This window comes from Halichoerus grypus, chromosome 6 (genome assembly GCF_964656455.1).
Source record: "Halichoerus grypus chromosome 6, mHalGry1.hap1.1, whole genome shotgun sequence".
NCBI classification, from domain to species: domain Eukaryota; kingdom Metazoa; phylum Chordata; class Mammalia; order Carnivora; family Phocidae; genus Halichoerus; species Halichoerus grypus.
The window spans coordinates 77,669,755-77,696,656 of record NC_135717.1 but is presented as its reverse complement, the minus strand read 5'-3'; the positions used below and the strand labels follow the sequence as shown (position 1 = coordinate 77,696,656).

General features: G+C 48.0%; 1 protein-coding gene across 5 annotated transcripts in view; it reads left to right on the top strand.

Moving 5' to 3' along the window:
• Window positions 1-14,741, top strand: part of ERC1 (ELKS/RAB6-interacting/CAST family member 1) — a 550,857-nt gene extending 536,116 nt beyond the window's left edge. For all 5 annotated transcript variants that reach the window (XM_078075442.1, XM_078075441.1, XM_078075446.1 and 2 more), the window contains one exon: window positions 9,187-14,741. In XM_078075442.1, coding sequence (XP_077931568.1) covers window positions 9,187-9,197 — 11 coding nt within the window. In that variant the 3' untranslated portion in view covers window positions 9,198-14,741. The remainder of the gene's footprint in view (window positions 1-9,186) is intronic.
• Window positions 14,742-26,902: the final 12,161 nt, after the last annotated feature.

Below are 26,902 nucleotides of genomic sequence, written 5' to 3'. Positions count from 1 at the left end.
ATACTGATACCATACAAAAAACTTCCTTTTTTTAACATGTGACGCACATGCTAAAGAAATATTTTAAAATAACGAGGTACTAATACATTTCAAGATTTGTTTTCACACCTGTGCTGTATAACACATCTGTCTGTTTTTAGTTTGATTACTTCACATTGCCTTTCTTTCCTAAGTGCTCTTTTTTTTTTCTTTCACACATTCCTGTACTCCTTTGACTTCAGAATGACTGAAGCTTTGCATTTCAAAGTCAAAATAAAAATCCTCATTTTAAATGTAATTCCAGTCTCACAAGAAAAGTTGAGGTGTTTGATTTTTTTTTTTAAAGATTTTATTTATTTATTTGACAGAGACACAGTGAGAGAGGGAACACAAGCAGGGGGAGCAGGAGAAGGAGAGGGAGAAGCAGGCTTCCCGCTGAGCAGGGAGCCCGAAGTGGGGCTCCATCCCAGGACCCTGTGATCCATGACCTGAGCTGAAGGCAGACGCTTAACGACTGAGCCACCCAGGTGCCCCTGAGATTTTTTTCAAGATTTTTTATAATGGATCAAGTGCCAATGAACTCTCTCCCTGCTCAGCCATGCCCACATCTAATATTGCTTGCAGATAAAACGCAAACCACTCATAATCCCTGGAGAACAGAGAAAGCCCCACCAGATGGAAAGCAACTCCAGCTAATGAAGGAACACTTCCTTCTCTAAACTTTGTGGTTGTTCTGATCCCTTCTCTTTTTAAACACCTTTTCCCAGGCAAATCATTCATTAGCCCTTGGAAAAAGCATAGTCTTACAGTCTGCCTCTGGTTTTTTCCCCCTAATCTTTTTCTATCACTTCTAGTTGCCCTTTCTCCTCCAGTGCTAAATCACCCCTCCCACTTCTCATGTACACCCTCCTGACATTTGTAGGTCATAATCATGTTCCCTCCCCTTAGTGTTCAGTTAGTTCAGGTTTGACACTTAGTTCTTCTAATCCTGCCTCATAAAATGATCCTTTCAGCTTCTTAGTCATGCCTGCCATTTTCCTTTGAACTTATTTCAGTTTGTCTCCATTTTTCGGGTAATGAGGTACCTGAAAGGGAACACAGTGCCCTGGGTGTGGTTTCCCTGAAACCACTGAACAGAATGAGGGTCCTCTGAAGGATAGTGCCCAGGCCTAGCCAGCCCGAAGGCCTTTTGTCACCCTCAGAGACTGGTACTCCTTCTGTCAAGACCCAGTAATTCCTGTATTCCTCAACTTCAGCGAACAGCCAAGTGCATGTCCTCCTCCGTGCCTTGTGAGCTCATACTATTTCAAATACTATTTTCTAATAGCAGCTTTGAATATTTATATTATGTATTTTTATCCATATTTCTTATCATTTCAATGCTGCTTGCGGTATGAAATCAAACAATACAGAAGTATATAGAGTAAACAAAATGGATTAAAGACCTGAATGTGGAAGGGGCACCTGGGTGGCTCAGTCGGTTAAGCGTCTGCCTTCAGCTCAGGTCATGATCCCAAGGTCCTGGGATTGAGCCCTGCATTGGGCTCACTGCTCTCAGTGGGGAGTCTGCTTCTCCCTCTTCCTCTGCACACCCCCCAACCCGGCTCGTACTCTTTCTCACTCTCTCAAATAAATAAATAAAATCTTTAAAAAAATAAATAAAGACCTGAATGTGAGACCTGAAACCATAAAAATCCTAGGAGAAAACATAGGCAGTAATTTCTTTTGCCATTTCCCTTGGCCACATTTTTCTAGATTTGTCTCAGGCAAGGGAAACAAAAACAAAAATAAACTATTGGGATTACACTAAAATAAAAAGCTTTTGCACAGTGAAAGAAACCATCAGTAAAACAAAAAGGTAACCTACTGAATGGGAGAAAATATTTGCAACCGATACATGCAGTAAGAAGTTAATATCCAAAATATATAAAGAACTTATACCACTCAACAGCAAAAAAAAAACCCTCCAAATAATACAATTAAAAATGGGCAGAGGGGGGTGCCTGGGTGGCTCAGTCATTAAGCATCTGCCTTCAGCTCAGGTCATGATCACAGGGTCCTGGGATCGAGCCCCACATCAGGCTCCCTGCTCAGCAGGAAGCCTGCTTCTCCCTCTGCCTGCCGCTCCCCCTGCTTGTGTTCCCTCTTTCGCTGTGTCTGTCAAATAAATAAAATCTTTAAAAAAAAATAAAAATGGGCAGAGGACTTGAACAGGTATTTTTCCAAAGAAGACATACAGATGGCCACCAGACACATAAAAAGATGCTCAACATCACTGATCATTAGAGAAATGCAAATCAAAACTCTGATGACATGATGAGATATCACCTCACACCTGTCAGAATGGCTAGAATAAAAAAGACAAGAGCTAAGAGTGTTGGTGAGGATGTGGGGAAAGGGAACCCTTGTGCACTCTTGGTGGGAATGTAAATCCGTGCAGCCACTGTGGAAAACAATACCGGAAGTTCCTCAAAACATTAAAGATAGACTAATGCATGGTCCAGCAATTTCACTACTGGCCATTTACCCAAAGAAAATGAAAATAATACTAATTAGAAAAGATACATGTACTCCTATGTTTATTGCAGCATTATTTACACTAGACAAATTATGGAAGCTAACCTAGGTGACTATCAGTAGAGGAATGGATAAAGAAGATATTATATGTGAGACAGACAGACAGACAGACAGGTGTATCTACACACATACATATATATTTTGGAATATTACTCAGCCATAAAAAAAAGGAATGAGATCTTGCCACTTTCAACAATATGGATGGACCTAGAGGGTATTATGCAAAGTGAAGTAAGTCAGACAGAGAAAGACAAATACCATATGATTTCAGTCACATGTGGAATCTAAAAAAAACAAAACAAATGATGAATAAACAAAAAAGCAGAAACAGACCCATAAATACAGACAATGAGCTGGTGGTTGCCAGAGGGGAATGGGGTAAGCGGCTGGGCAAAATGGATGAAGGGAAGCGGGAAATACAGGCTTCCAGTTATGGAATGAGTAAGTCATGAAGATAAAAGGTACAGCATAGAGAATATAGTTGATGGTATTGTAATAGTGTTGTATGGTGACAGATGGGAGCTACACTTGTGGTGAGCGTAGTATAACATATAGGTTTGTTAAATCACTATATTGTACACCTGAAACTAATGTAATATTGTGTGTCAACTATACTTCAGTTTAAAAAAAAAACAGGGGCTCCTGGGTAGCTCAGTTGGTTAAATGTCTGCCTCCGGCTCAGGTCATGATCCCGGGGTCCTGGGATCGAGCCCTGCATCAGGCTCCCTGCTCCGTGGGGACTCTGCTTCTCCCTCTCCCCCTGCCTGCCGCTCCCCCTGCTTGTATTCTCTCTCTCTCTCCCCCAAATAATAAATCTTTAAAAAATTTTTTTAAAAAGAGCAGTAAAATTGAAAGCCCTTTCATCCATTCAAACTAGCCATTCTTTAATAGTTTTGGATTTCTCTTTATATATACTTTGGATGGATGGATGGATGGATGGATCTCCGAACATATCGATCTCTCTCACTTCTTGTTTGACACTGAGGTTGTTAATAAATTTTTTTCTTACAGATTGTCTTGATAAACAAACTTGTGTATACATTCTTGAATTTCTTACTGGTATTTTTATAAAATATACTCTTAAAAGTGGAATTATTTGGTCAGAGGATATTTGTGTTTAAATTTGGTTGATGAGGGGCGCCTGGGTGGCTCAGTCGGTTAAGCCGCTGCCTTCGGCTCAGGTCATGATCCCAGCGTCCTGGGATCGAGCCCCACGTCTGGCTCCCTGCTCAAGGGAGAGCCTGCTTCTCCTTCTCTCTCTGCCTGCCGCTCTGCCTACTTGTGCTCTCTCTCTGTCTGTCAAATAAATAAAATCTTTTAAATAAATAAATAAATAAATAAATTTGGTTGATGAGACCAAATTGCTCACTATATTCCCACAGTAGTATAAAAGTACCCACTTCCCCAACAGTGGTTGTTAACAGTCTTTCGGAAACTTTTGCCAGTGTGATAGGGGGAACAAAACCCTATCTTGTTTAATCTGTATTCCTTTAGTTACAAATGAAATTGAGCATTTTTATGTGCTTATTAGCCATTTGTATTTCTTCAGTGAATTTTTTGTTCATATCCTGTGCCCATTTCTCTGTTAATAGGCTTGTAGTACCACTTTCATAATACATGGATACCAGTATTTGTCCTTTTGTCTTTTTTCCCTTTAGTTTATGTCGAGGTATCTTCACTCTGTGCCCTCTTTGTTGAGAGTTGTTATCATAAATGGATGTTGAATTTTGTCAAATACTTTTCCTACATCTGTTGAGATGATATGATTTTTATTCTTCATTTTGTTACAGTGGTGTATCATATTTATTGATTTACAGATGTTGAAGCATTCTTGCATCCTTGGAATAAATCCCACTTGATCATGGCGTATGATCTTTTTAATGAAGTATTAAATGCAGTTTGCTAATATTTCATTGAGGATCTTTGCATCTATGTTAATCAGGGATATTGGCCTGCAATTTTCTTTCTTTGTGTTGTCCTTTCCTAGTTTTGGTATCAGAGCAATACTAGCCTTGTAAAATGAGTCTGGGAGTATCCCTCCTCTTCTGTTTTTTGGAAGAGTTTGAGGATTGGTATTAATTCTTCTTTAAATGTTTGGTAGAATTCACCAGTGATGAAGTCATCTGGTCTTGGACTTCTGTTTGTTGATTAATGATTAATGAATCAGTTCCCTTGCTAAGAATACGTTCAGATTTTTTGTTTCTTCATGATGCAGTTTTGGTAGGCTGTGTGTTTCTAGGAATTTATCCATTTCTACTAGGTTGTCCAATTTGTTGGCATATAGTTTTTCATAGTAGTCTTTTTTGATTCTTTGTATTTCTCTGGTATAAGTTGTAACAGCTCTTCTTTCACTTCTGATTTTATGTATTTGCATTCTTTTGCTTTTTTTCTTGGTAAGTTTAGCTAAAGGTTTGTCTATTTTGTTTATCTTTTCAAAAAACCAGCTCTTAGTTTCATTGACTTTTTCTGTTGTCTTTTTAGTCTCTATTTCATTCATTTCCACTCTCATCTTTGTTATTCTGTTCCTTCTACTAACTTTGGGCTTTTTTTTCTAGTTCCTTGAGGTATAAAGTTAGGTTGAGCTCTTTCTTGCTTCTTACTGTAGGCATCTATCACTATGAGCTGCTGTTAGGGGCACCTGGGTGGCTCAGTCGGTTAAGCATCCGACTCTTGACTTTGGCTCAGGTCATGATCTCAGGGTTGTGGGATCAAGCCCTGTGTTGGGCTCCATGCTCAGTGGGGAGTCTGCTTGAGATTCTCTCTCTCCCTCTCCCTCTGCCCCTCTTTCCCCTCTCTCTCAAATAAATAAATAAATCTTTCTTTAAAATGCTTTTACTGTATCCCATAGATTTGGTATATTGTATATACATTTTTATTTGTCCCAAGGTATTTTTTGATCTCTCTTTTGATTTCTTTCTTGACCCATTGATTTTTCAGTCACATGTTGTTTAATCTCCAAATATTTGTGAATTTTTCTGTTCTTTTTATAACTGATTTCTAGTTTCATACCATTGTGGTTGGAAAACATGCTTGATGTGATTTCAATCTTAAATTTATTAAGATTCATTTTAAGGCCTTACATATGATCTGTCCTGGAGAATGTTTTTTGTGTGTGCATGAGAAGAACATGTATCTGCAGTATAATTTTTAAATCTAGATCTTTAGGTAATTTTAAATTTATGTTTATATATGGTATGAGCAGGAATCCAACCACAACTAGGCCCAGTTGACCTAATACAATTCATTGATTTCAAATGCCTCCTGATCAGATTCTAAATCCAGTGATCTAATTTTATCAGCACAATACTCTTCTAATTAGTGTCTTTTTGCAGTATGTTTTATAATCTGATAAGCCAGTCCACACATCATTTTTCTTCCTTTCAAATATTTTCTTGGCTCCTGTTATATATATGGATAAATTTAGAATTAATCATCAAGCTCTGAAAGAGCCTTTGGGATTTGGTTTGGAAACGTATTTGTGGTATATTTTTAGGTGAAAACAAAATCAGTTCACAAATAATGTATATACTGTCATTGCCATTTTGTTTCTAAAATTACATATATATATAAGAAAACAACATCTCAAAGAATATACAAAAAAATATGTAGCAGTGGTTATCTCCTGATGCTAGTATTATAGTTGATTTTTTTTCCTGGTTTTTGTTTTCCAAATTTACTACAATGTGTGTGTAATACTTTTTAAATTAGTAAAAAAAAAATACTGAACTAAAATATATCCATTAGTAACTTCATGATTACTTAACAAACAGAAGCCAAATGGGAATAAAAAATGTTTCGCAGGAAATAAATATGTGAGTTGTAGAAAGTGAAGTGCAGATACCTGGCTCAGAATATAACCCGAAGATGTCTGGAATGTTCCTGGGAAGGACCGAGGTGGGGAAACGGAGGCCGTACAACCGTACAGCCCCCTCCGCTACCCTGCGCAGTTGACTTCAGTTCCGTTCAAGAGATGTGAGAGTCACAGCCTCCACGCCTAGCAGTCTCTCTGGGCTATATTCTCTGCCGCTGGATTTAAAAGGCACCTGGTTTCTTTGGTTTCCCCATTTCAAAGATTCACATTCATACGGCACAGCCAGACCTTGAAATGCGTCAAGACTTAGTGTAGTCTAAATCTGGTCCTTGCATGTCCTGAGGTCTTCGTCAACATTTAACAGAAAGAAGATTGCAAAATCTGTTCCCAGCGCTTTGATATATTTGAAGAAGCAGCATGCTCATTCTTGGCTCACAGCATGTAGATTCTGTCAGCGGTGTAATTAAAACTTGGTTGTGTTTGCTCTTTAATCGACATGCTCTGTCAAGGTAATCTTACCAATTTAGCAATAATTATAACAACATCTAACATTTATCAAACATTTTCTGTGTGTCAAGCATTGTACTGCACTTTATATGAATATCTCATTAAATCCTTAAAACAGCCCTATAAATGTATTGGCCCATTTTATAAATGAGAAAACTGAGGCTCAGAGAGGTCCAGGTCATACAAACTAGTAAGTGCCACAGCTGACATTGAAACCCAGGCAGCCTAACTCCAGAACCTGCGTCCTTAATACACTGGAAACTCGGTTTTTAATCTCTCTGCTTTCCTAAAAACCTGCTCTGCCCCCTGTGCTTTCAGTCTTACTTGCTTACTGCCCTCAGCTAGAGCTGTCAAAATGATCCTCCATCCCCTCGCATGGAACTTCCCCTCCTATCAGTCAGTCCTACCTTGAGGAAGTCTCATGCCCATCTGTTGCCCCCCGTGTCCCCTTGCCCCGCCCCATGGCCCCAGGCTTGCCACAGTAACCTCCCTTGGCTGATTCTTCCTTCCACTCAGCCTAACGTGTTTTTATCTTCACGGTTCTCTTCCGAGAACATGAAGCTGATCATGTCACTGCACCGTTTAAGAGCTCTTAGAGTTCCTTTTTTGTCTGTTGTTTTTTAACCAGATTAGATCTGAACTGCTTAGCTCTCCATCCACAGTCTGGCCCCAGTCTGCCTCTTCAGCTTCATTTCCTGTCATTCTCTACGCAGTCCCCTTAGCTTACGCTCCCACCGCACTGAAAGGTTCCGTCTTCCCGAGGTCTGTGCCAAGCCCCTTCATAGCTCTGCGCATCTGCATTTCTTTCCTCTGCTTGAAAGCCTCCTCTTTGATCTCCCCACAAACTCCTCTGCAGCTCTCAGGATCCACATCACATACTGCCTGTGGTAACATCTGCCCAGACCCGTCCAGGATGCCGCTGTCATTCTTAGGTCTTCCCCTGTAGCACGCGTTCAGGCCTCGCTTGTGGGAACTGATTATCTGTGCATGTGTTTGTCTCTTCCATTAACCTACATGGATCTCGGGGCAAAGAGCAAATGCATTCATCTTTCAGCACCGAGCACACAGGATGCCCTCGGTAAATGCTGGCTTAATGCTTGAAGGAATGTCCAAGAGAGCGTTTGAAACAATAGGAAGTTAGAATTATACTTACTCCTAAACAGAGGACTATCTTAGGTGTTTCTCAGGGTAATCTCTTTAACTAAATTAGCAGGCCTAAATTAGCAGGTAGTCTAACATACTGAACAAAAGTGGTTTATAGCAAAAGGGAAAGGTCTTTTAAATGTAAGTTTCCCTAGGACAGAGGACCATTATGCAAGATTAAGATCCATCTGAGATCATGCGTGTGCCCCTCTCCCCTGCTGGGCATGGGTGTGATATTGTGACACAGTGGAGAGAACATTCCCCCTGGCGTGAGAGCACTGGTGCTGGCTTACCCCCTTTGGGACTTGGACTAGTCACCCCTTCACGAGCAAACACTCGATGTTAACTTGGACCCCTTCCTGGTTGGGAACTTTGATGCAGGAAGATTTCCCAATGAAAGTACCTCTCCTTTTTTTGGTCATTTCTTTTTTCATTTCCAGCTTTATTAAGGTTTGATTGACAAATAAAACTGACATAATAAGTGTACAACATGATGGTTTGGTACACATTGTGAAGATCCCCAGAGTCGAGGTAATGCATCTGTCCTCTCACATAAGCTCCTTTTTTTTCCCTTATGAGAACATTTCAGTTTTACTCTCTTAGCATATTTATTTATTTTTTTAGGTGGGGAGAGGGGCGGAGGGAGAGGAAGAGAGAGAATCCCAAACAGGCTCCATGCTCGGCAGCGCAGAGCCCGATGTGGGACTCGATCCCACGACCCTGAGATCATGACCTGAGCTGAAACCAAGAGTCAGACGCTCAACCAACTGAGCCACCCAGGCGCCCCTCTCTTAGCATATTTAATTATACAGTACAATGTTATCAACTGTAGTCATCATATTATACATTAGATCTTCAGACCTTATTCATGTTATAACTGAAAGTTTGTACCCCTTTACCAACCTGTCCCCATTTCCCCCACTCCCCTAGCCCTTGGTAGCTGCTATTCTACTTTGTGTTTCTGTGAGTGTGTCTTTTCCCCCCACCCCCCTTTAGAAGTGATACCATGCAGTATTTGTCTTTCTGGTTTACTTCACTTAGCATAATGCCCTCTGGGTTCAGCCATGTTGTTGGAAATGCCATTTCCTTACTCATGAGCAATAACAGTTAACCCAGTGCGAACAGCATCATTTTATTTTATCTGAAATCCATCTTCCTTTCCCTTTCAGCTTCAGGATGAGTTAGAAAAAGGTGAACGGGACAATGCAGAGCTACAGGAGTTTGCCAATGCCATTCTCCAGCAGATAGCAGATCACTGTCCCGATATCCTGGAGCAAGTGGTCAATGCATTGGAAGAGTCGTCCTGACCCTGCTCTGTGGGAGCGGCCAGCCCAGCAGCCTGCTGGAATAAATCCAGGAGTCGAGAAAGAAGAGCTATAAGGAACAGACACCCAGAAACTTCCTGGCACCCAACAAACACTACAAACTCTATCCTGTCTTGGTTGGTCCTTTGAGTGTGATTCCAGCACCCTTTCTACAGCTGGACATCTTAACTCTGCCTTTTGACTTTGGGTATTGTCTCTACACTAATTTTCCTGATGTCCAGGGTGGGTAAGTGGCCAGGTTTCCATGAAGAACTGCCATCCAGTCATCAGCAGTGGAGAACTGTGGAAGCTGGTGGTTCTGCCCTTACAGAGGGACATGGAGTGGAGAGCCCTTCTTCCTTCTGCCCTTGACATGAGAACTAAACCTGGAATCTCCTTGGAGTTCAGCATATTGAAAGAAACTTCCCAATGGACTAGAGAGCTGAGTGTTCTAATATCACAACAGGTGCTTTCTCCTAAAAGGGTAAAAAAAAAAAAATCTTAAAAAGGGGGGAAAAGAGAGAACAGGGACAAAGAGAAATTGACTCTTCTTTTTACTGTCTCTTTTGCTTACTTTCACGTGTAATGTTCTATGCAGGGGAGCTGCAAGCAGGCCTCACGATGGCTTAGTGAGTTTGGCGTCTTTACCCAGCCCTCTCTGTCTCACTCATCCTTGCTCTTCTCAACCAGTTAACAAGAGGATGGTGTGGACAGTTCTCCCCCGGGTCCCTCTTGCTTAAGACCTTTGACCTTATTATACTTAGGTTGTCAGATCATACATCTGGATCTGAAAGAGAGGAAGGGTTTGACGTGAGGCCCTGCTGTCACCACCTACAGCTCTGCTTCTGTAGAAGTTCCCTGGGGCCAGGCTGGTTTCTCCTACACATCTCCTTCATTGGCATTCTAGGCCCCTGAGCCCCAAAAGAATGCTTCTGCCTTCCCACCACCCATGTTCCATCCACCTCCCTCCTGTTTAGCTTTACTCTTGATGTGCACTCCCAGAACCATAGCCTCGAGCATTGTCTGCAACCTCCTTCTGGCACTAATGAATGTTTCTCATCCCACACACATTCCTTCCTCCATTCTTTCATTCAGAGAGTATTTATGAAATGCCCACTGTGTGCAAGTCACTGTTGGGTACCCATCCTTGACAAAAGTCTCTTTTCAGTGAGGGAGAAATGTGAAGGACTCTCTGAGACATAACCTGGTTGAGTCAAAGCAGTCAAAGGCATACCCTTCCCTTCCCCGCTCCTTCTATCTTAGTAGAAGTTCTCTTTTCCAGATGAATCTTTCACAAATGAGCCTTTCTCATTTCTCATTATAATGGAATTGATGAGGGGGCTCATCACCCTTGCGGGGGGCTGAGTCACTTACTTGCCTGCAGGATCTTATTTGGTGGTTCAGGATTTTTGTGGTGGTTGTTACCCCGCAAGGGTGTAGTGTTTAGGGGGGCTACAGCCGCGGATGGTGTTTTCTTAACACATCTGTGCACACCACGTGGAACTTGGCCAGCTCCGTGTCGCAGATCAGAAAATGGACCCTAAAGTTGCAAATCCAGTTGAAGGTATTGGCATTTTGAACGGCATTCTTCCCAAGCTTAGACAGTGCCAGTCATAAATAATCAGGCACCAAGAAAGAGACCACTTCACCCAAATCTAGCCCTTTGACCACCTCTCCGGCCAGACGCCCACCAGACACTCACATCTTCTGATAAGAGTTGCTGGGCTAAATGTTTTTGTCTTGCATTTTCCTCTTTCCCCCTCCCCAGTTACTCACCCAGAGAATCTGATGCTGCCTGGAAAGTCACCACGGCTGTCAGTCTGGTATCTTCCCACCGGCAACCCTTGACTGTCCCCTTAACTTAATAGGGTCATATCTGCAGCTGCCCGGATTCCTTGCTGGTGTAAAACAGCCTCTCCTGTGAGAAGCTGTAGAATGTTTTGTGTCGAAGGTTTAAATGGGCTCTGCTCATAAACTTCTTACTGGAGATGCTTCCTGATAGCCTGGCCGGCCAGAAGCAGGCAAGGTGGGAGATGGAGGGGTTACATAGTTAGTCGTGGTGGGTTGTGGTCAGTCACTTCAGTTCCATGTATTTCTTGCACTGCCTGTAAGTGATGTCGAAAGCCCCCCGTATCTTAGGCCTGGAGTATTAGAATCTCACTTTATCATAACGCAGAGAACTGAGGGGTGAGGGCACCCTGACAGGCCCTGCGCAGAGCAGGCGGGAGCAGAGGCCGTGCCCAGAGAGGCGGCCTGGCCCCGGCTGCTACCCTCTAGCAGGTCGGGGGGCGGCAGCAAGCAGGTCTCCCTGAGTCCCGCTCATTCTGTCTCTGCTCTCAAATATGGTACCTGCCACGCTTGCCCCCTGGGTGTGTGACTCTCACTGCACCTCCTTTCTTCCCCTTTTCATTTCAACTCCTCCTGTTGCTTCCCCTGGAAGTCCTCTGGACAGGTGCTTCTGAGAAGAAAAATTTCTGGACAAACATCATCTGTCTGGTCTCTATGAATCTCCTTGATTCCTCTTGGGTGGTCATCCTAGCACCTCAAATGGTTCTGAGGACTCTCTGGTTCTAGATGAAAGTAGGTTCTGGCTAAACTTTAATAGCAAACATGACCTGACCTTATATTACAAGGGCAAAATTAATACAATGTCATTCATCGAGCCAACTTTTACTAAATGCGCAATTCCCATCACACAAAGACTTACCATTGCATCTTCTGGTGTTCATTTTCACAAGGTCACTCAGCTGCTGGGGAAGGTCTATAGCCTTGAAAACTCACTGCAGGTTGCCTATTAGATTCACCAAATTCATCCATTCCATTGGCAGGTCTAGTTTCCCCTTAGCACCTAAAGATCTGTACCCCAAATCAAGGTCATCATAAAAGGGGACAGGAAGAAGAAGAATGTGTAGAATCTAATGTGGGGCTCATGACTGACAAAATACAATGTGATTTTTCTCATCTTCTCATATACCTCTATCCCAGGTACTCATTGAGTTCTTGGTGAAGTATCTGAATTGAGATTTACAAGGACCTGGATACCATTTGAAATGGAAAAGATTTTAAATGGGCTTTAATATATTAAGAAATATGAACGGGAATCCCCAAATCCATCTCAGCTCTAACCTTTAACCTGGTACCTTATAGTCTAATGAAGAGCTAAATGCTTCTCTCTCTTCCTCACACTTGATCTTTAGAAATGCTAGTAAAGCAGATGGGACCCAAGACTGCCTTCAGGGTCGGTAGTGGCGGTGTGACTTGGCACCTTTTGTCAATAAAAGTCCGTTTGGTTTTCCACGAGGAGTTCGTTGGCTCACCCACTCCTCAGAGAGAAGAGGAGGAGGAAGTCATCACAAAGTTTTAGTCAACTGGTGAGCTAATCCCTCCCCTGTGACGTTCAGGATTGGCATTTAGACTGGCTGCTAGAGAGTCCTGCTGATCCCAGAACCATCCTGCCCTCCCCTTTGACCCCAGTTGTGAGGCACAGACCCACTGGCTATCCTTGGGGGGTTCTGAGGAAAGAGCAAATCAAGGAATATGGTGCCACAGAGAATGTGACCCTCCCACGGCCCTTCCTGAGTCACAGTGGGCCCTGTGGCCGTAATATCAGTAACTTCCATGTCTGCCTCCCCAGCCTCACCTGCCACCCGCAAGAGTTCAGAGCTGTGGAAAAGCAGACGAGGACAGAGTAGACGCAGCAGAGCCTGCTGCCCTTTGCCAAGCCTGCAAGGCCAACCCGTCCATCACTGCCAGTCCCTGGGCCTCTCAGGACAGCGACTTGAACTGGTCAAAGAAATGTTTTAAAAAGAATCTGGAGTTTTCCCCACGTGGACTAAGGGAATGTTTGGGCAAGAAAAAACACACACACAGTACAGGGACATCCTTCTGAACAAAATGGCTGTCTTTACTTACTCTTTTTAAGCAAAAACTGTTTCCAAACTTTTTAGTGTCAAAACTGTAACCAAGTGTCTCCTGATTTTTTCCAATGTGTTTGGCGAGTGCTGTGGCCCTCTTGTAGGTATTTCTCCTCCTGACTCTTTTGGGGGAAAGGTGGTTTTAGGGATTGATTTGGGGGGAGCGGGTTTTTGTCCCATCCCATGTCCTCTTTTGTTTCTCTGCTTGTCGATATTGTCTGTGTGGTTCAGAGCATTGGGGCAGTTACATTGTGGCCATTGTTGAGATTATTAAGATATTAAAAAGTAGTTTGTAGAACTGAAAAGTTAACGAGCTGTGTTTTAAGAAATGCAAAACGATATCATGTTAATAAAGGAATTCAAGCTACGGGGCAGCCGAACTCCTCCCCCACCTCCCCCAAGTTGGCCGAGGTGGCAGCTGGGCTAGCCCCTTGGGAAGCACCAGTGGCCACCCTCCAGGTAGTGAAAGAGACAACTGCTGAGTCAAAGGAATTGGAATCTGGGGCTCAGAGGGTCCCCACCTGTGCCAGAGATCTCCTCTACATCCTCAGGACCTCTGGGTAGAGGTTTCAAAGTTTGTGACCCCATAACCACCCTCAAACCCACCTTGGTCCCAGCTCAGCGTGCCTAATACCGTGTGGTAACCCGGGCTTGGCTCTGAAGCCCCACAGCCGGCGGCAGCCCTGTGCGGGCCGCAGACCCTCTCTCCTGCCCACTTGGTGCTATATCATCCAGTGACCCATCCAGCACGGCCAAGCGCGGGCCAGCCTGGAGCCCGCAATCCAGGCCAATGAATCGTACTCAGATCTCAGTTCCTTTTGGCTTCAGGCCCCAGGTTCTTTCCCTTTAAGCTTTTTAGAGCCTACATCTCCCAGGCCCAGGCTGTCTCTCTCGGCCCCAGAGATGCCATGGTCAGGAAAGGACGGGATCCCTGCCGAAGCCAGAGAATTCCCCCCCGGGCCAGCGCAAGCACTCCGGGCCCAGCCCTTGCTTGCACGCCACACCAGTATTGCATTCATGCCCTGATGCAGCCAGACCTACCCGAGGGCCACCCCCTTCCCGTTCTGACCGGACTGCCCACGCGGGCCTAGCCCACTGGCCGGGGATCCTGCCGAGCGCCCCGGGCTGTCCAGGATGGAGACCCGACGTCTCCCCGGGATCTGCTCCCCTCTGCCCCGGAAGACAAGTGCTGCACTCTAGTGAGAGGAGCTGAGGGGCCCTGGGCGCCGACTCCTTCTAGCTTGAGTTCCTTGTGCTGACAGTAGCAGCCGCCATGATGGTGTCTGTGATGCAAATGCACCCGCTGCCTTCAACCGCGTGCGTGCGTGCGTGCATGTGTGTGTGTGTGACGGCCGGAGTCGTGGTACCGACAGGATAATGACATTACAAAGAAATTGTGTTAGAGTCAACTTTGCCTTGATAATTATTGTAAACACTTTGTCCATTTTTTTCTTTTTTATTCACAAACTAAATCCATCAGGAAATTATAAAGTTATTTAAAAATTGTGTGCTGTGTCTTTCTTTGAGTCTCAACCAGTCTGATAAGCCAAGTGAGATGAGTCTTCCAATGCCAGAAAAGCAGGGAGAAGCCAGCGGCCTCCAAGAGATTAACGCCGTGGTAGGTGAGCCAGGAACCCGCCATGTCCGGGGGTTAAGGCGGGGACGGGGGAGCCAAGGCTGGGCTCAGCCATGACGGGCCTGGCGGGGTGATGTCCTCGGAGAGAGGAGTCGGCCAGCCCCCTTAATTGCTTTTCAAAGTCAGTGTCCACCTCCCTTTCTCCTTCCTTAGGCGCTAGGCCCTCAGCCAGTTTCCCCATTTCGCATTGACCTGCGTTTCTGGAGCTCGTGCTCAGGTTGGGGAGCAGCCAGGGCGGGGCAGAGGGGGGTTTCACTCAGGACTGGGACTCAGGATTCTTCGTGGTGTATCCGATGTATTAGCTCAGGGATGTGGGAGCTGCAGCAGCCAACAGAAAGTGCAAATACCAAGAATAAAGGAACCAAAGAACCTGTGCTTGAATATTCCCCAGTTTTGGTTTGTCTTTGGCCTTCTGCTCAGTAAGAAATTATTCGGGGGGGGGGGACTTTTTGTATGAGAATTAGTTTTCTGCTTAGCTCCATTTCTCCATCTACCCCCAGAGGGGATCACCCCGCTTGCTGCACTCCGCCCCGCTCCTGTGGAAATTCCTGCCCGCTGTGCATTGGCACTTGGGAATTGGACGGGAGTCAGACATCACCCCTCCTGGCAGGTTCTCCCTGCACCTGGGCTCTGGCCCTGCCTGCCTCCAGCTGGAACAGCTGCTGAGAAGTCCCACCAGGTGGAGGAACACCTGGGAGACTGCACTATTTACAGGACTGGGAACCTGATGTTGCTCATCATATCATCATGAAGCAGGAGCGATTTCACTTGCAGAACATGTATCATACTGCAAAATACAAGATCACAACCACAAGCAGATGTGTCCACAGAAAGCTGTCAGATTACACTGGTCAGCTGTTTCCAGGGTTTTCCATTAATCTTATTTCACTATTTGTTTATTCACTCTGTGGTCTACCAGCACTCCATTGCAGACAAATGGACGCAGAGACCACAAGGTTCAAGGAAAATATGAGAGAACTTGCAGCAATTGAGAATTCCATCCATTAACTTGGTTTTTTCTCTGAATTAGAAAAAGACTGCTATTACTTGATTTTTTTGAGGTGGAATATCTCAAGCTGGCTCAAAGATGATTAAGAACTAGTCAGTCTGGGGCGCTTGGGTGGCTCAGTCGTTAAGCGTCTGCCTTCGGCTCAGGTCATGATCCCAGGGTCCTGGGATCGAGCCCCGCATTGGGCTCCCTGCTCCGCGGGAAGCCTGCTTCTCCCTCTCCCACTCCCCCTGCTTGTGTTCCCTCTCTCGCTGTCTCTCTCTCTGTCAAATAAATAAATAAAACCTTAAAAAAAAAAAAAAGAAGTAGTCAGTCTTGGGGCGCTAGGTGGCTCAGTCGGTTAAGCGCCCAACTCTGGATTGCTCAGGTCGTGATCTCAGGGTGGTTGAGATCGAGCTCCCATGTCAGGCTTCATGCTGGATGTGGAGCCTACTCAAGATTCTCTCTCTCCCTCTCCCTCTGCCCCTCCCAACCCCCTGCCCTCTCTTGTGCGCGCTCCCTCAAAAAAAAAAAAAAAAAAATAGAGTCTGGGGTGAGGGAGTGTTTGAGATCCATGAGCTTTCCCAGATATCCTAGAAAGAGCCCTGGACTCCCAGCCCAGAGCCTTTGGTTGCCCCCTGACCTCCCAGCCTCTCTTCAACCTTCCCCTTGAAAATAAGGCCTTCATCTAGGTCACAAAGCCATAAGCCATGAGGAATAATATATATTATGTGTTTCCTTTTTGAAAGCTCCTTTAAGAGTGTAATTGCTTTTTTCACGTCTGCAGTTTGCTTTAAGCTAATCTAGCATGTGTGTTGGGGAGGTGGCGAGGAGCGGGTCATCCATACAGAAAGATCAGCCGTGGGTCAGTAACTGCCAGAGCTGGGGATCGGATGCCCGGGGTTCGTTATCCCATTCTATTACCGTGTATGTTTGAAATTTCCCCGAGTTAAATACTCATGTCCTTCAATTGTGCTTCCCAGTAACCACACGTGGACCTTTTCCCCCAGGATCCAAGTAATCCGCCTGCACAGATTGATGCCAGAGCCCTCAGTTCAGTATTCATGTTCTGCTGTGTTCTGGGCACCAGTCATGCCAATAAGAGCCTGGGGCATGTCTCCCAGGAGCCAGCTTCAGCTCTCCGCACTTCACCTGTTTTCTCTCCTTTCATCTCCGTAGCCATCCTGTGAGGCGGGTGCTGCTATCCCCGTTGTACAGATGAGGCACAGGGCAGTGGGACCACCTTCCCTAGGTCCTGCAGCTCGGACCTGGTGGGGCTAGAGGTTCAACCCGGCTCCAGCTCCAGGGCCTGTGCTCTTCAACCCACTACTGTGGCCACTTCTCTTGGGGAGCTCGGTCCAGCGGAGGAAAGGAATCCCAATAAAATGTGGGAGCACAGAAGAGCAGGCAATGCTCTTCAGAGACCTTCAAGTTTGACCTTGAAAGGTAAACTGAATTTGGCCAGTAGAGGAGTTCAAGGATGAGGGAGGCAGAAAAGAGGGCCCAAGCAAAAATAGGGAAGTGGGAAGGGACACAGGGTATTTGGGGATAGCAAGCCGTCTAATGTCAAGATCAAATACTGCTTGGCTTAAGACCATGGAGGAGAATTTGGCTGCCATCGTGATCCCGGGGGTCCTGGGATCGAGTCCCTCATCAGGCTCCCTGCTCATCAGGGAGTCTGCGTCTCCCTCTGCCTGTCCCCACTCCTTCCCTCTCCCGGCTCGTGCCTCTTTCTCTCAAATAAAAAAAATAAAATCTTAAAAAAAAAAAAAAAGACCATAGAGAAGAAGACATGGTGGCCACAAACATAGCTTCAAAGGAGGCTGGATGGGCCCATACTGTGAGAGATCTCTAATGCTCTGGAAAGGAAGGCCAGTTTGGGGGAACCTTAGCCACACCACCGGTGACGGAACTACAGCCACCACAAAAGGCCGATCAAGAAAAAAAAGAAAAAGCAAAGCACCTGGGTGTGTCCACTCTGGAAAGCGTCCAGGCCCAGTGACCGTGGGGTCTGTTGGGGGTAGCGAGGAGCAGCCTGCGGCCGGAGCCGTGCGGGGAAGTCGCCCAGCCCTACGAGGCCGGGAAGTGATGGGCCTCGGGTCAAAGCCGGGCGGTCTGTGCGCCAGTCTCTCTCCGCAGTTCCCGCCGCCCGGCCCCGGCACCGCCAGAGCCTGAGGCCACACAGCAGGCTCGCGGCGGCCCGGGCCTCCGAGCGGACTCCCTGGCTGCCCCGCAGGGCGGGAGGCAGCGAGGCCCGCCCGGGGGCGGTGGGGCGGTTCCCAGCTCGCCGGAAACCACGTGCCCTGCTTGTCCGGCGGCCGGACGCCCGAGGCACGAGGAGGCTGGCGCCGCCCGGCTCCAGGCGCCCTGTCCTCGCCAAGGCTCAGGCAGTGCCGCGTGGTGAGTGCTGTCTCCCCCAGGCCCTCGGTGAGAAGGGGATGAGGTTGGAAGAGTCGGTAACGCCACCAGCCCTCCGCGTCCCCCGAGACCATGCCCCCGCCATGGCGAGCGGGGAAGATTGATGCCCCCCGGAAGCGGCGCTCACAGGGGGACTGGCGCGGGTCCCTCCCTTGCTTCCAGCTGTGCGGCGACAGCACGCTGGCCTTCCCGCCCTGAGTTAGCACTCCTTCCAGTCTCCCTTGTCTCTCCCGGGCTCAGTGCCCCCCCTTGCCCGCCCCCCAGCACTCCAGCCTTGCTCCTGAGGGTGAAGAACTCCACCCGGCCTCACTTACGAGGGAGGGCGGGGCGTGTGAGGGAAAAACGTCCATCAAGTGTCTGCGGAGTTGCCGCCGCCTGCGGCCCTGGCGGCATTCACACTCAAGACGTGGTTCCTATTGGGTTCGTCTTGGGCTTGAATTTTTCTTTTATTATGATTTTATTCGTAAGGATTGTCGGAAATGAGGCTTTGGGGGGAGTCTGCTGGCAATCTCAACTTGGCGTGGCGCGCGCACCGGATGGGGCGGCCTCCTGGACTCTCGCCGCGCGTGGGCGGCAGAAACGTGCTGGAACTAAGCCCCGCCCCGAGCACTGGTGTGCGAGGCCCGCAGCCACGGCTGCCCCTCCCCCGGCGGCCGGACGTGGTCAACCGAGGGGACGCGCGGCAGGCTCCAGGGGGAGTGGGTGACTGGAGGTTCTTGTATCTAGTTTTCCTTTGATCGTTATCATGAGCATGATGTCAGGAAGATCCCGCAGCTTTGAGGCGTCATCTGACTCCAGGGAAAAAGAAAAGTCAAGAAGCCGGTCAGCCCTCCGCAGCCGTCGGCTCCTCGCTGGCCATCCTCGCGGCGCTAGCTGCTCAAAGGACCCCCGCCCAGCAGAGGCCGTGCCATCTCGGGCGGCTGTCCCCCGGCCACACCGGCTGCTTGCCCTGCACAGCCTCTGTGGGGCCCGCAGGGCTGTGGGGGACGGGATGCTTTTCCCGCCGACTGCGCGGAGAACAAAAGCAACGTAGGGCTTGGCGCGTGTGAGCCCTGGCCCAGAAGATGAAGGAAGACCCAGGTTCTCCTCTTCTCTTCACTGCTTATTAGGTGTGTGGGCTTGGAGAATTCACTTGGCCCCTTTGACCTTCAGTTTTCTCATTTTTAAAATAGAAATAATAGTGCCCAGGGGCGTCTGGATGGCTCAGTCGGTTGAGCGTCCGACTCTTGGTTTCCGCTCAGGTCATGATCTCAGGGTCCTGAGATCGGGCCCTGTGTTAGGCTCCAAGTTCAGTGGGGAGTCTGCTTGAGATTCTCTCTCTCCCTCTCCCTCTGACCCTCCCCCCACTCTCTCTCTCTCTCAAATAAATAAAATCTTTTTTAAAAAAAATTTTTATTTATTTATTTGACAGAGAGAGACACAGCGAGAGAGGGAACACAAGCAGGGGGAGTGGGAGAGGGAGAAGCAGGCTTCCCGCTGAGCTGAGAGCTAGATGCGGGGCTGGATCCCAGGACCCTGGGATCATGACCTGAGCCGAAGGCAGACACCCAACTGAGCCACCCAGGTGCCCCTCAAATAAACAAATCTTTAAAAAATAAAAAGAAATAAAGTGCCCCCTTCACAGGTGTACAGTGCAGTTAGGCGAGCTAATGCATGGGAAGGCTCACGGAGGGGCCCCAGCAGCTGTTTGTTGCATTAATCAGCTCGGGTGAGCCATCCTTTGCCTGGGAAACCCTTGCTGGGTCGCACCCACCATCTGCAGGATAGAATTATCCCCATGGCCTATGAGTAAATCCACATACTGTTTTGCCTAAAGACGCCAAGGGGACCATCACCTGCCTAAAAGTTCATCCCACTCTGACCGGGGCCTGTAAGTGCTATTTCCCACTGTCTGAAATCTTACAGATGGGAAAGCTAAGGCTGGGAATGGGGAGTCTCATGTAGAGGAATTGCCACCCACCTCTTCCCTCCGCCCCCCCGTCCCAGGCTCCCTGCTGCCGGGCATGAACTTGGGAGAGCACATGGGACAGCTCTGGGCCTGCCTTCTGGGAGCCCAGTCCGGGCTGAGGCTGCGGTGCCCTCCCCCAGGGGAATCCGATGCCAACAATCATACTGCTTCTGCTTTAGGAGGAAAAAACCCCAGATGCCAATGTGCCTGCCTCATCAGCTGGGGCCGTGTTATCCTCCTGCAGGGATGGGCTCCTGAATGCGAGCTTTGTCTGGCCTGCCTGTTAGTCACCGTGACAAAAGAGACCCAGGGAGACTGGAGCCCGACGTTGGATTCTTTGGCCAGGACGTCACGTCGTGGAGGCCAGGCCGCAGCGTGCAAGCAAAGCCCGGTTCCAGGACCTCTGAGCTCTCCTGCGTGCACTGGGACCAGCAGAAGTCACCTGAGGTGTCCCCACTCAACCCCACCCGTGAGCGCACACTTTGACCTCCATCCCCTCCCACCCGGGCCCCATGGCCCCTCATCTCCCCGTCCCCTCTGCCCGGAAGGCCCCTGAGGGCAGGAAGCGTGGCTGCCTCCCTCCTGGGTCCCCTGCAGGCCCCCAGCACACACTCTAGGGCTTACCAAGTGCTTCCAGCAGATGTGCTCCCTTGTCAGCTTCCCTCGAGCTCTGTATCCTGGGATTCTCTTTTCCACAGCTGGCCCGGGGTCAGCCCATGTCACTGGAAACGTTATCAGTCCCTGAAATATTCACACAGACACCTGTCAGGAGCCCAGCTTACCCCGTGGGCAGGATGGGTCACAACAAGCCCACGCCAGAGCTACTTGATGTCATGGGGAGTCCCGGCTTGCTGCTTCCTCCGTTTCAGGCCAGGCCACGGAGCAGCAGGGTCCCCACAATTGCAGCTCAGGGGCACACAGCTGGGAGGGCAGCAGCTGGGGTTTGACCCTGGAGCCTCGGGATCCTGTTGCAGGGGCTTACCGGGGCCTTCTCTATTCCCCTGTGCTGACCTCTTCGCGGGCTTCCCTGTGCAGTGAGGGCCGGTAGGAGCTCTTCACAGGAAAATCTTCATGCCGAAGGGCTCAGTTGATGTCTTGGGAGCTTGCCAGGGACTGAAATGCAGCCAATCTTTCTAAAGGTTCCTCCTGGCCCTGCGAGTATGTGCATACATACACCATACACCCGAACTCTGTGTGATACACACACACTCACACTCACACACACACGCACGCGCGCAGGCTTTGGCCAAGTGTGAGGGTCTCCATGTTATGAAGGGAATAAGTAAACAAACTCAACATTTCTGTTTCCCTCTGAGGCTTGCAAAGAAGGTGTTAAGAGCACAAGATTTAAATCATAAACTTTATTAAAAGCCAAACAGCCCAGTGTGTGACTCTTGCCAACTCGGACAGTCTTTGGGGTAAAGCTACACTGAGCTAATCCAGAAGGAATCAAGTGGAGGAAGACAGCGGGTGGGAGGGAGCCAAGGCATCCAACCTATGGAAGGTGGAGTGGGGGCGGCCGCGCTTGGATTCAGCCGCCCACTCCGGCTGGGCCAGGAGGATGGGGCAGGAGCCCAGGTAAGGCCTTCAAAGTATTGAATCGTGTTTTCTAACTTTCCTCATTCTATTCCCTTAACAAATGGAGCCTCTTTATACCTGAAGGACTCCTGGCAAGGCAGGGGGAGCACGTACTCCAGCCAGTCTCAGAACAGGCCAAAGTTGCTGGGTGAGTAGCATTTGAGAGACGAGCAAGAGAGGAACGCCCCAGCTGCTCCCCGACCAGGCTCGTCTCCACCCAACCTGAGGCAGCTTTCCTCCTCCAAAGATTAGTTGCTTCTTTACCGGGGGCAGGGACCATGGCCACAAGACACAGAAAGATGAATAAGATCGCGGCTTGCAAGGAGTTCTAAATCCAGTTAGGGAATCAGAACAAAGACACGAATCAACAGTAAGCACTGTAATTCAGGACAGCATCAGAGTGGAGGGGGCCAAGCAGAGGAGCTTTTCCTGGGGAGAGGGAACCACTCTTACCTCCAACCCAAATTTGGCCCCAAGATGTCTTCCCAAAATGGCTCTGCCAGACTCAAGCTCTTCACTAACCCTCAGCCCAGCTCCTGTTCCCCATCTGTCTCACCTCCTGAGGACATTTTGGCACCACTAGAGTCGCTTGGGATGTTGTGTCATTGAACTTGAAGAGTCCCACCTCCACTCTCTGACACAAGCTGGCCAAGGACGAGAGCCCATCTCTGCAGAGCCCCTGGGATAGCAGCCATCCCATTCCACACGACAGAAGCCCTCCATCCCTGAGCTGGCCCCAGGGGGCTCCCGGACCTGAGGGGGCCAGTGAGGACCCACAGACAACAATGGGGCCAGGAGGAAGGGATGCAGCCTCGGTTAACGGACACGGGACCCTGCTGGTCTTTTTCCCACCAGTTAGACTTCGTGGGCAGTATGGCTTCAGGAGACCCACCTGTCTTAACAAAGTATTGGTTTTATCGTAAGGTGTTAAAGATCATTGGGTGCCTGGCTGGCTCAGCTGATAGAGCACAAGACTCTTGATGGGGTCGTGAGTTTGAGCCCACATTGGGTAAGAGGTTAGTATAATAATAAAATAAAATGCATTTTTTAAAAAAAAAAATCATCAGCACAGCTTGGGACTGGCCACAGCATTCTTCCAAATCTCCTCCGTGTAATCTCCTGGGAGTACCGAGGGCCTTTGCCCAGAATCTCTGCAACCTTCAAAGATCTGGGGCGTGGGGGCGGGTCTGGCAGGACTTATCTAATCCCCTTGGAACAATTTCCCATATACGTGTGTTTGTAGGTGTCTCTGTAAATAGCGATTAAATATTCTTGCCTGGATATCTGTGTCTGCAAACCAGGGCTTCTATTAAATGTAATTACTTCCTCCTGGAGTTCTTTGAATTCTCCCTCCTGAGAGAGAGAGAGAGGAAGAGCGGAGAGGTGTGTGCTTCGAGCCTCGCCTGAGAAGTGAGGGCCCGGAGGTGGCTCACGCAGGCTGTGTGGCTGGTCACACTTGCCCTTGACAGCCAGGAGATGCCCAGGATCCAAGAAGACTCGGGCCTGCCGTCCCTCCACGTCCTCGCCCACACGTGCCACTAAGCCGCCCCAGGGGGACAGCTTCTCCTCCCCAAACCTGCCCAGCCTTTCCCAGTGGCTGTTCTTTCTTTCTCTTCCATTTTCTCCCTTTGCCTAAAAAGATCCCACCACAAAAATAAAAAACAAAACAAGTCTTCTTCTCTTCCTCCACATGTAGCCACCGGATCAGGAGACCACAGGGGCTGGAAAGCGCGCTGGTCTGCAGGGCCGGAGGTCACTATATGCAGGTGTGGGCCGCGGACGGGTTCAAGGTCTGCTCCGTTCCCAGCAAGTGTGGGAAGGAATGTGTCCTGCGTCTCCAGGACACACACGATCCCAGCTGCTGGCGGCGGGGCCAGGTTGGTGGAGAAACTCCATCATTTGTGTCCCCTGCCTCTCCCCAGCTTTTCCTGGGATGCCTTTTGAGGTTTGCTATACGTGTTTGTTTCCAGGTTTGCGTCAGTCACTGTTGACTGTGGGTAACTTTCGTTACCAGGGCAAACCTGGGCCCGGCCAGCTCCCCACAGTGCCTCCGAGGCCTCCCACCCCAGCGGCCGCCGGCTCACCCCCACCTCGGCCTCCCCTTCGCGCACACTGCTCTCCGTCCACACCACCCACCCCTGGGTTCGCCGTTATTTTCACAGTGGCCCTCTGTGAATTTTAAAAATGAGCATTAGAAGAGTTATTTATATGAATACCTCCACAGGAGGTTATTTATATGAGAACATACAGTATCCTTGATCATCCAGCTGCCGAGTTGGAGGGACGGAAAGAACCCTTTATTAAGTGCTTCTGATGAGTCAGACCCCAAGCCAGCCCTCTCCTATGTGGCTGGGATCACTGTCCACGTTTTAGACAGATGTGGAACGCGAACACGGCGCACATCTGTTTTGTCATCCGTACATCCTTGTGCTTAGAAGGGTGGCTGGAGCTTTCTAGGTGTTCAGTAAAAACGTGTTCCATAAATGAATAGAAAGGAAGCAGAGGTTCAGCGCGGGATGCCACTGACGTGGAGTCCCGCGGCCTGGCCATGACCAGATGGATGGCGCCAGAGGCCTGCCTGGCCCTCAGCCCGGGCTCCTTCCCTCCCCCTTCCACGGGTCTCCCTCATCTTCTCTGGATGTAGCCCCTGGGCTCTCGCAAAGGCTGGGGTGTGACCCAAACAGCACGGTGTTTCCTCAGAAAATTAAACAGAGAACTACCATATGATCCTGCAACCCCTCTTCTGGGCATAGAATGGAGGGCGGGGTCTCAAAGAGACATGCATACATTGTGTTCATAGCCGCATTATGCACAACAGCCAAAAGGTGGGAGCAGCACCAGTGGCCGACAGTGGATGAACGCATAAAACAAAATAGCCATCAGTGGAGTATTATTCTGCTTTAGAAAGGAAGAAGCTCTGACGCAGACCACACAGGGCTGGACCTGGAGACATTATGCTAAGTGATTAAGGCAGGTGCAAAAGGACAAATACGGTGGGATTCCTCTTATATGAGGGGCCTAGAGTAGGCAAATTCATAGAGACAGAAAGCAGATTAGAGGGCGGCACGGGCTGGAGGAAGGGTGGGGGGTTGGTGTTTAATGGGCACAGAGTTACCATTTGGGAAGACGAACCGTGCTCCGGAGAGGGATGCGATGGTGGCGCAACGTGGATGTGCTTCGTGCCACCGAACTGTACACGTACAGATGGTTCACATGGTCATTTTTATGTGATCTAAATGTTATCACAATAAAAAGTTAATTAAAACTAATAAATACAAACCGAAAGTAGAATAGAGTTTTTCTTGAGAACAATGAAAAAGTTCTGTGTGTGGACTGTGGGGGTGGTTATATAGCATTGTGATACTCGGTCCCACCACACTCTGTACCTACGAATGGTTAAAATTATAAATTCTCTGTTACGGGGGCGCCTGGGTGGCTCAGTTGGTTGAGCGTCTGCCTTTGGCTCAGGTCATGATCGAGTCTCGCATCGCATCGGGCTCCCTGCTCAGCGGGGAGTCTGCTTCCCTCTCTGCCTGCCTGTGCTTGTGCTCTCTCTTTCTTTCTCTCTTTCAAATAAATAAATAAAATCTTTTTTTAAAAAAATAAAATATATCTGAGGGCTTCTTCCATTTTCTAAATGAGGAATGGGGCACAAAGAGGTTGAGTAAACTACCTTTTATTAGATTTGTTCGGTTTAGAGCAGAATGCTCCTGAGGAATTCACTTTATATTAAAGAAAGGCTGCTTTCGATTAAGGGCATCATAAGAGAGCAGTGGGGGTCCCCCTAACTTCCCTCTTACAGCAGCATCCCCTCTCACTCTCTAAAGCAGCCGGTTCCATTTTTGAACAGATTTTTATGTTAGAAAACTCTTCCTTATAGGTTCATAGATAATGAGAGCTGGAAAGGATCTTAGAAATAATCCTGTCCACTCTCTTCATTTTCAACAGAAGGGGGTCTAGAAATATTAAGCAATGTGGTCAAGATCCCACTTTTGGCAGCACCGAGACCCCTGCTCTTGAGCCTCAGGCTCCCTCCAGCATGGCACGTAAGACCTCTGATCTGGGATAACCCAGCCCCAGCTAAATCGGACACCGGCTAGAATCTTCCTCCTACAGCCTGTTCTCCCTCCCCCAGCAACATGCTCCCCTGCTCAGGGAGCCTCCCTGGCCACCGGCAATGAAGAGCACACCTTCCCCAAAGTTAACCCAAGAGCTAGTCCACTAAAGGCAAGGCACAGGCTGAGCCTGGATACCCATCCCCCAGTCCTTTCTACCTCAACAAGAATAAATCTGTTCCACCAGAAATAGCAGAGATCAATATTATTTGCTGCAACTAGAAATGGATACCCTACTGGGACCGCCTATGAAAAGTGCATCTCGCGTTTATTCAACAAGCTGATGTTATCTCGTGGAAACAGCAAAACACCGTGTGCTGCTTGCAAACTATAACGTTCACTTAGATTCCAAAATTGCCAACAACTACAAAGTGTAGATGTGAGCCTTTGGGGATTAGATGGGGAGTCACCCATTCCCCACTTTGGAGCCAGAAACTATATATCTGCTGCCTAGGTTTGCCCCAAATTCAATCACTGTGTCTGACAAAAATGTGAATACATTCAGCTTCATACACAGCCTCTTGAAATGGCTTGAGGAAATGAAGCCCAAATAACTTTGAAATAACTTGAAAATAACTTTTCAACCTTATAAAAGTATAGGGAGTAGACTTTCATATGAGTTCTCATGGTATCCAAGAAACAAAACTGAAAAAATTTACGCTTTTAAACTTTAACTTCATGTGTGAAGAGAATATCCCGTATTTTCCCTGATATTTTGGCGTCAGAGTGGGAGGACTGCCTGAGCTGAAGGACGGGCACACATAGCCACAACACTGGTCTACACCGCCTTATGCTCCCTCCTGCCCCAATAGACAGTCCTATCAAAAAGAAAATGAGTCTAATTTGCAATGATTTTTAATGACTCCAATTGAGTCCTAGTATGTAATAATTTCTTTTCAAAGTATCCAGAAACAATTCGATAATTTTCCCTAAATTTTTTGCTGGAGACTAACATTAATCATTAAGTGTGTGTGTGTGTGTGTG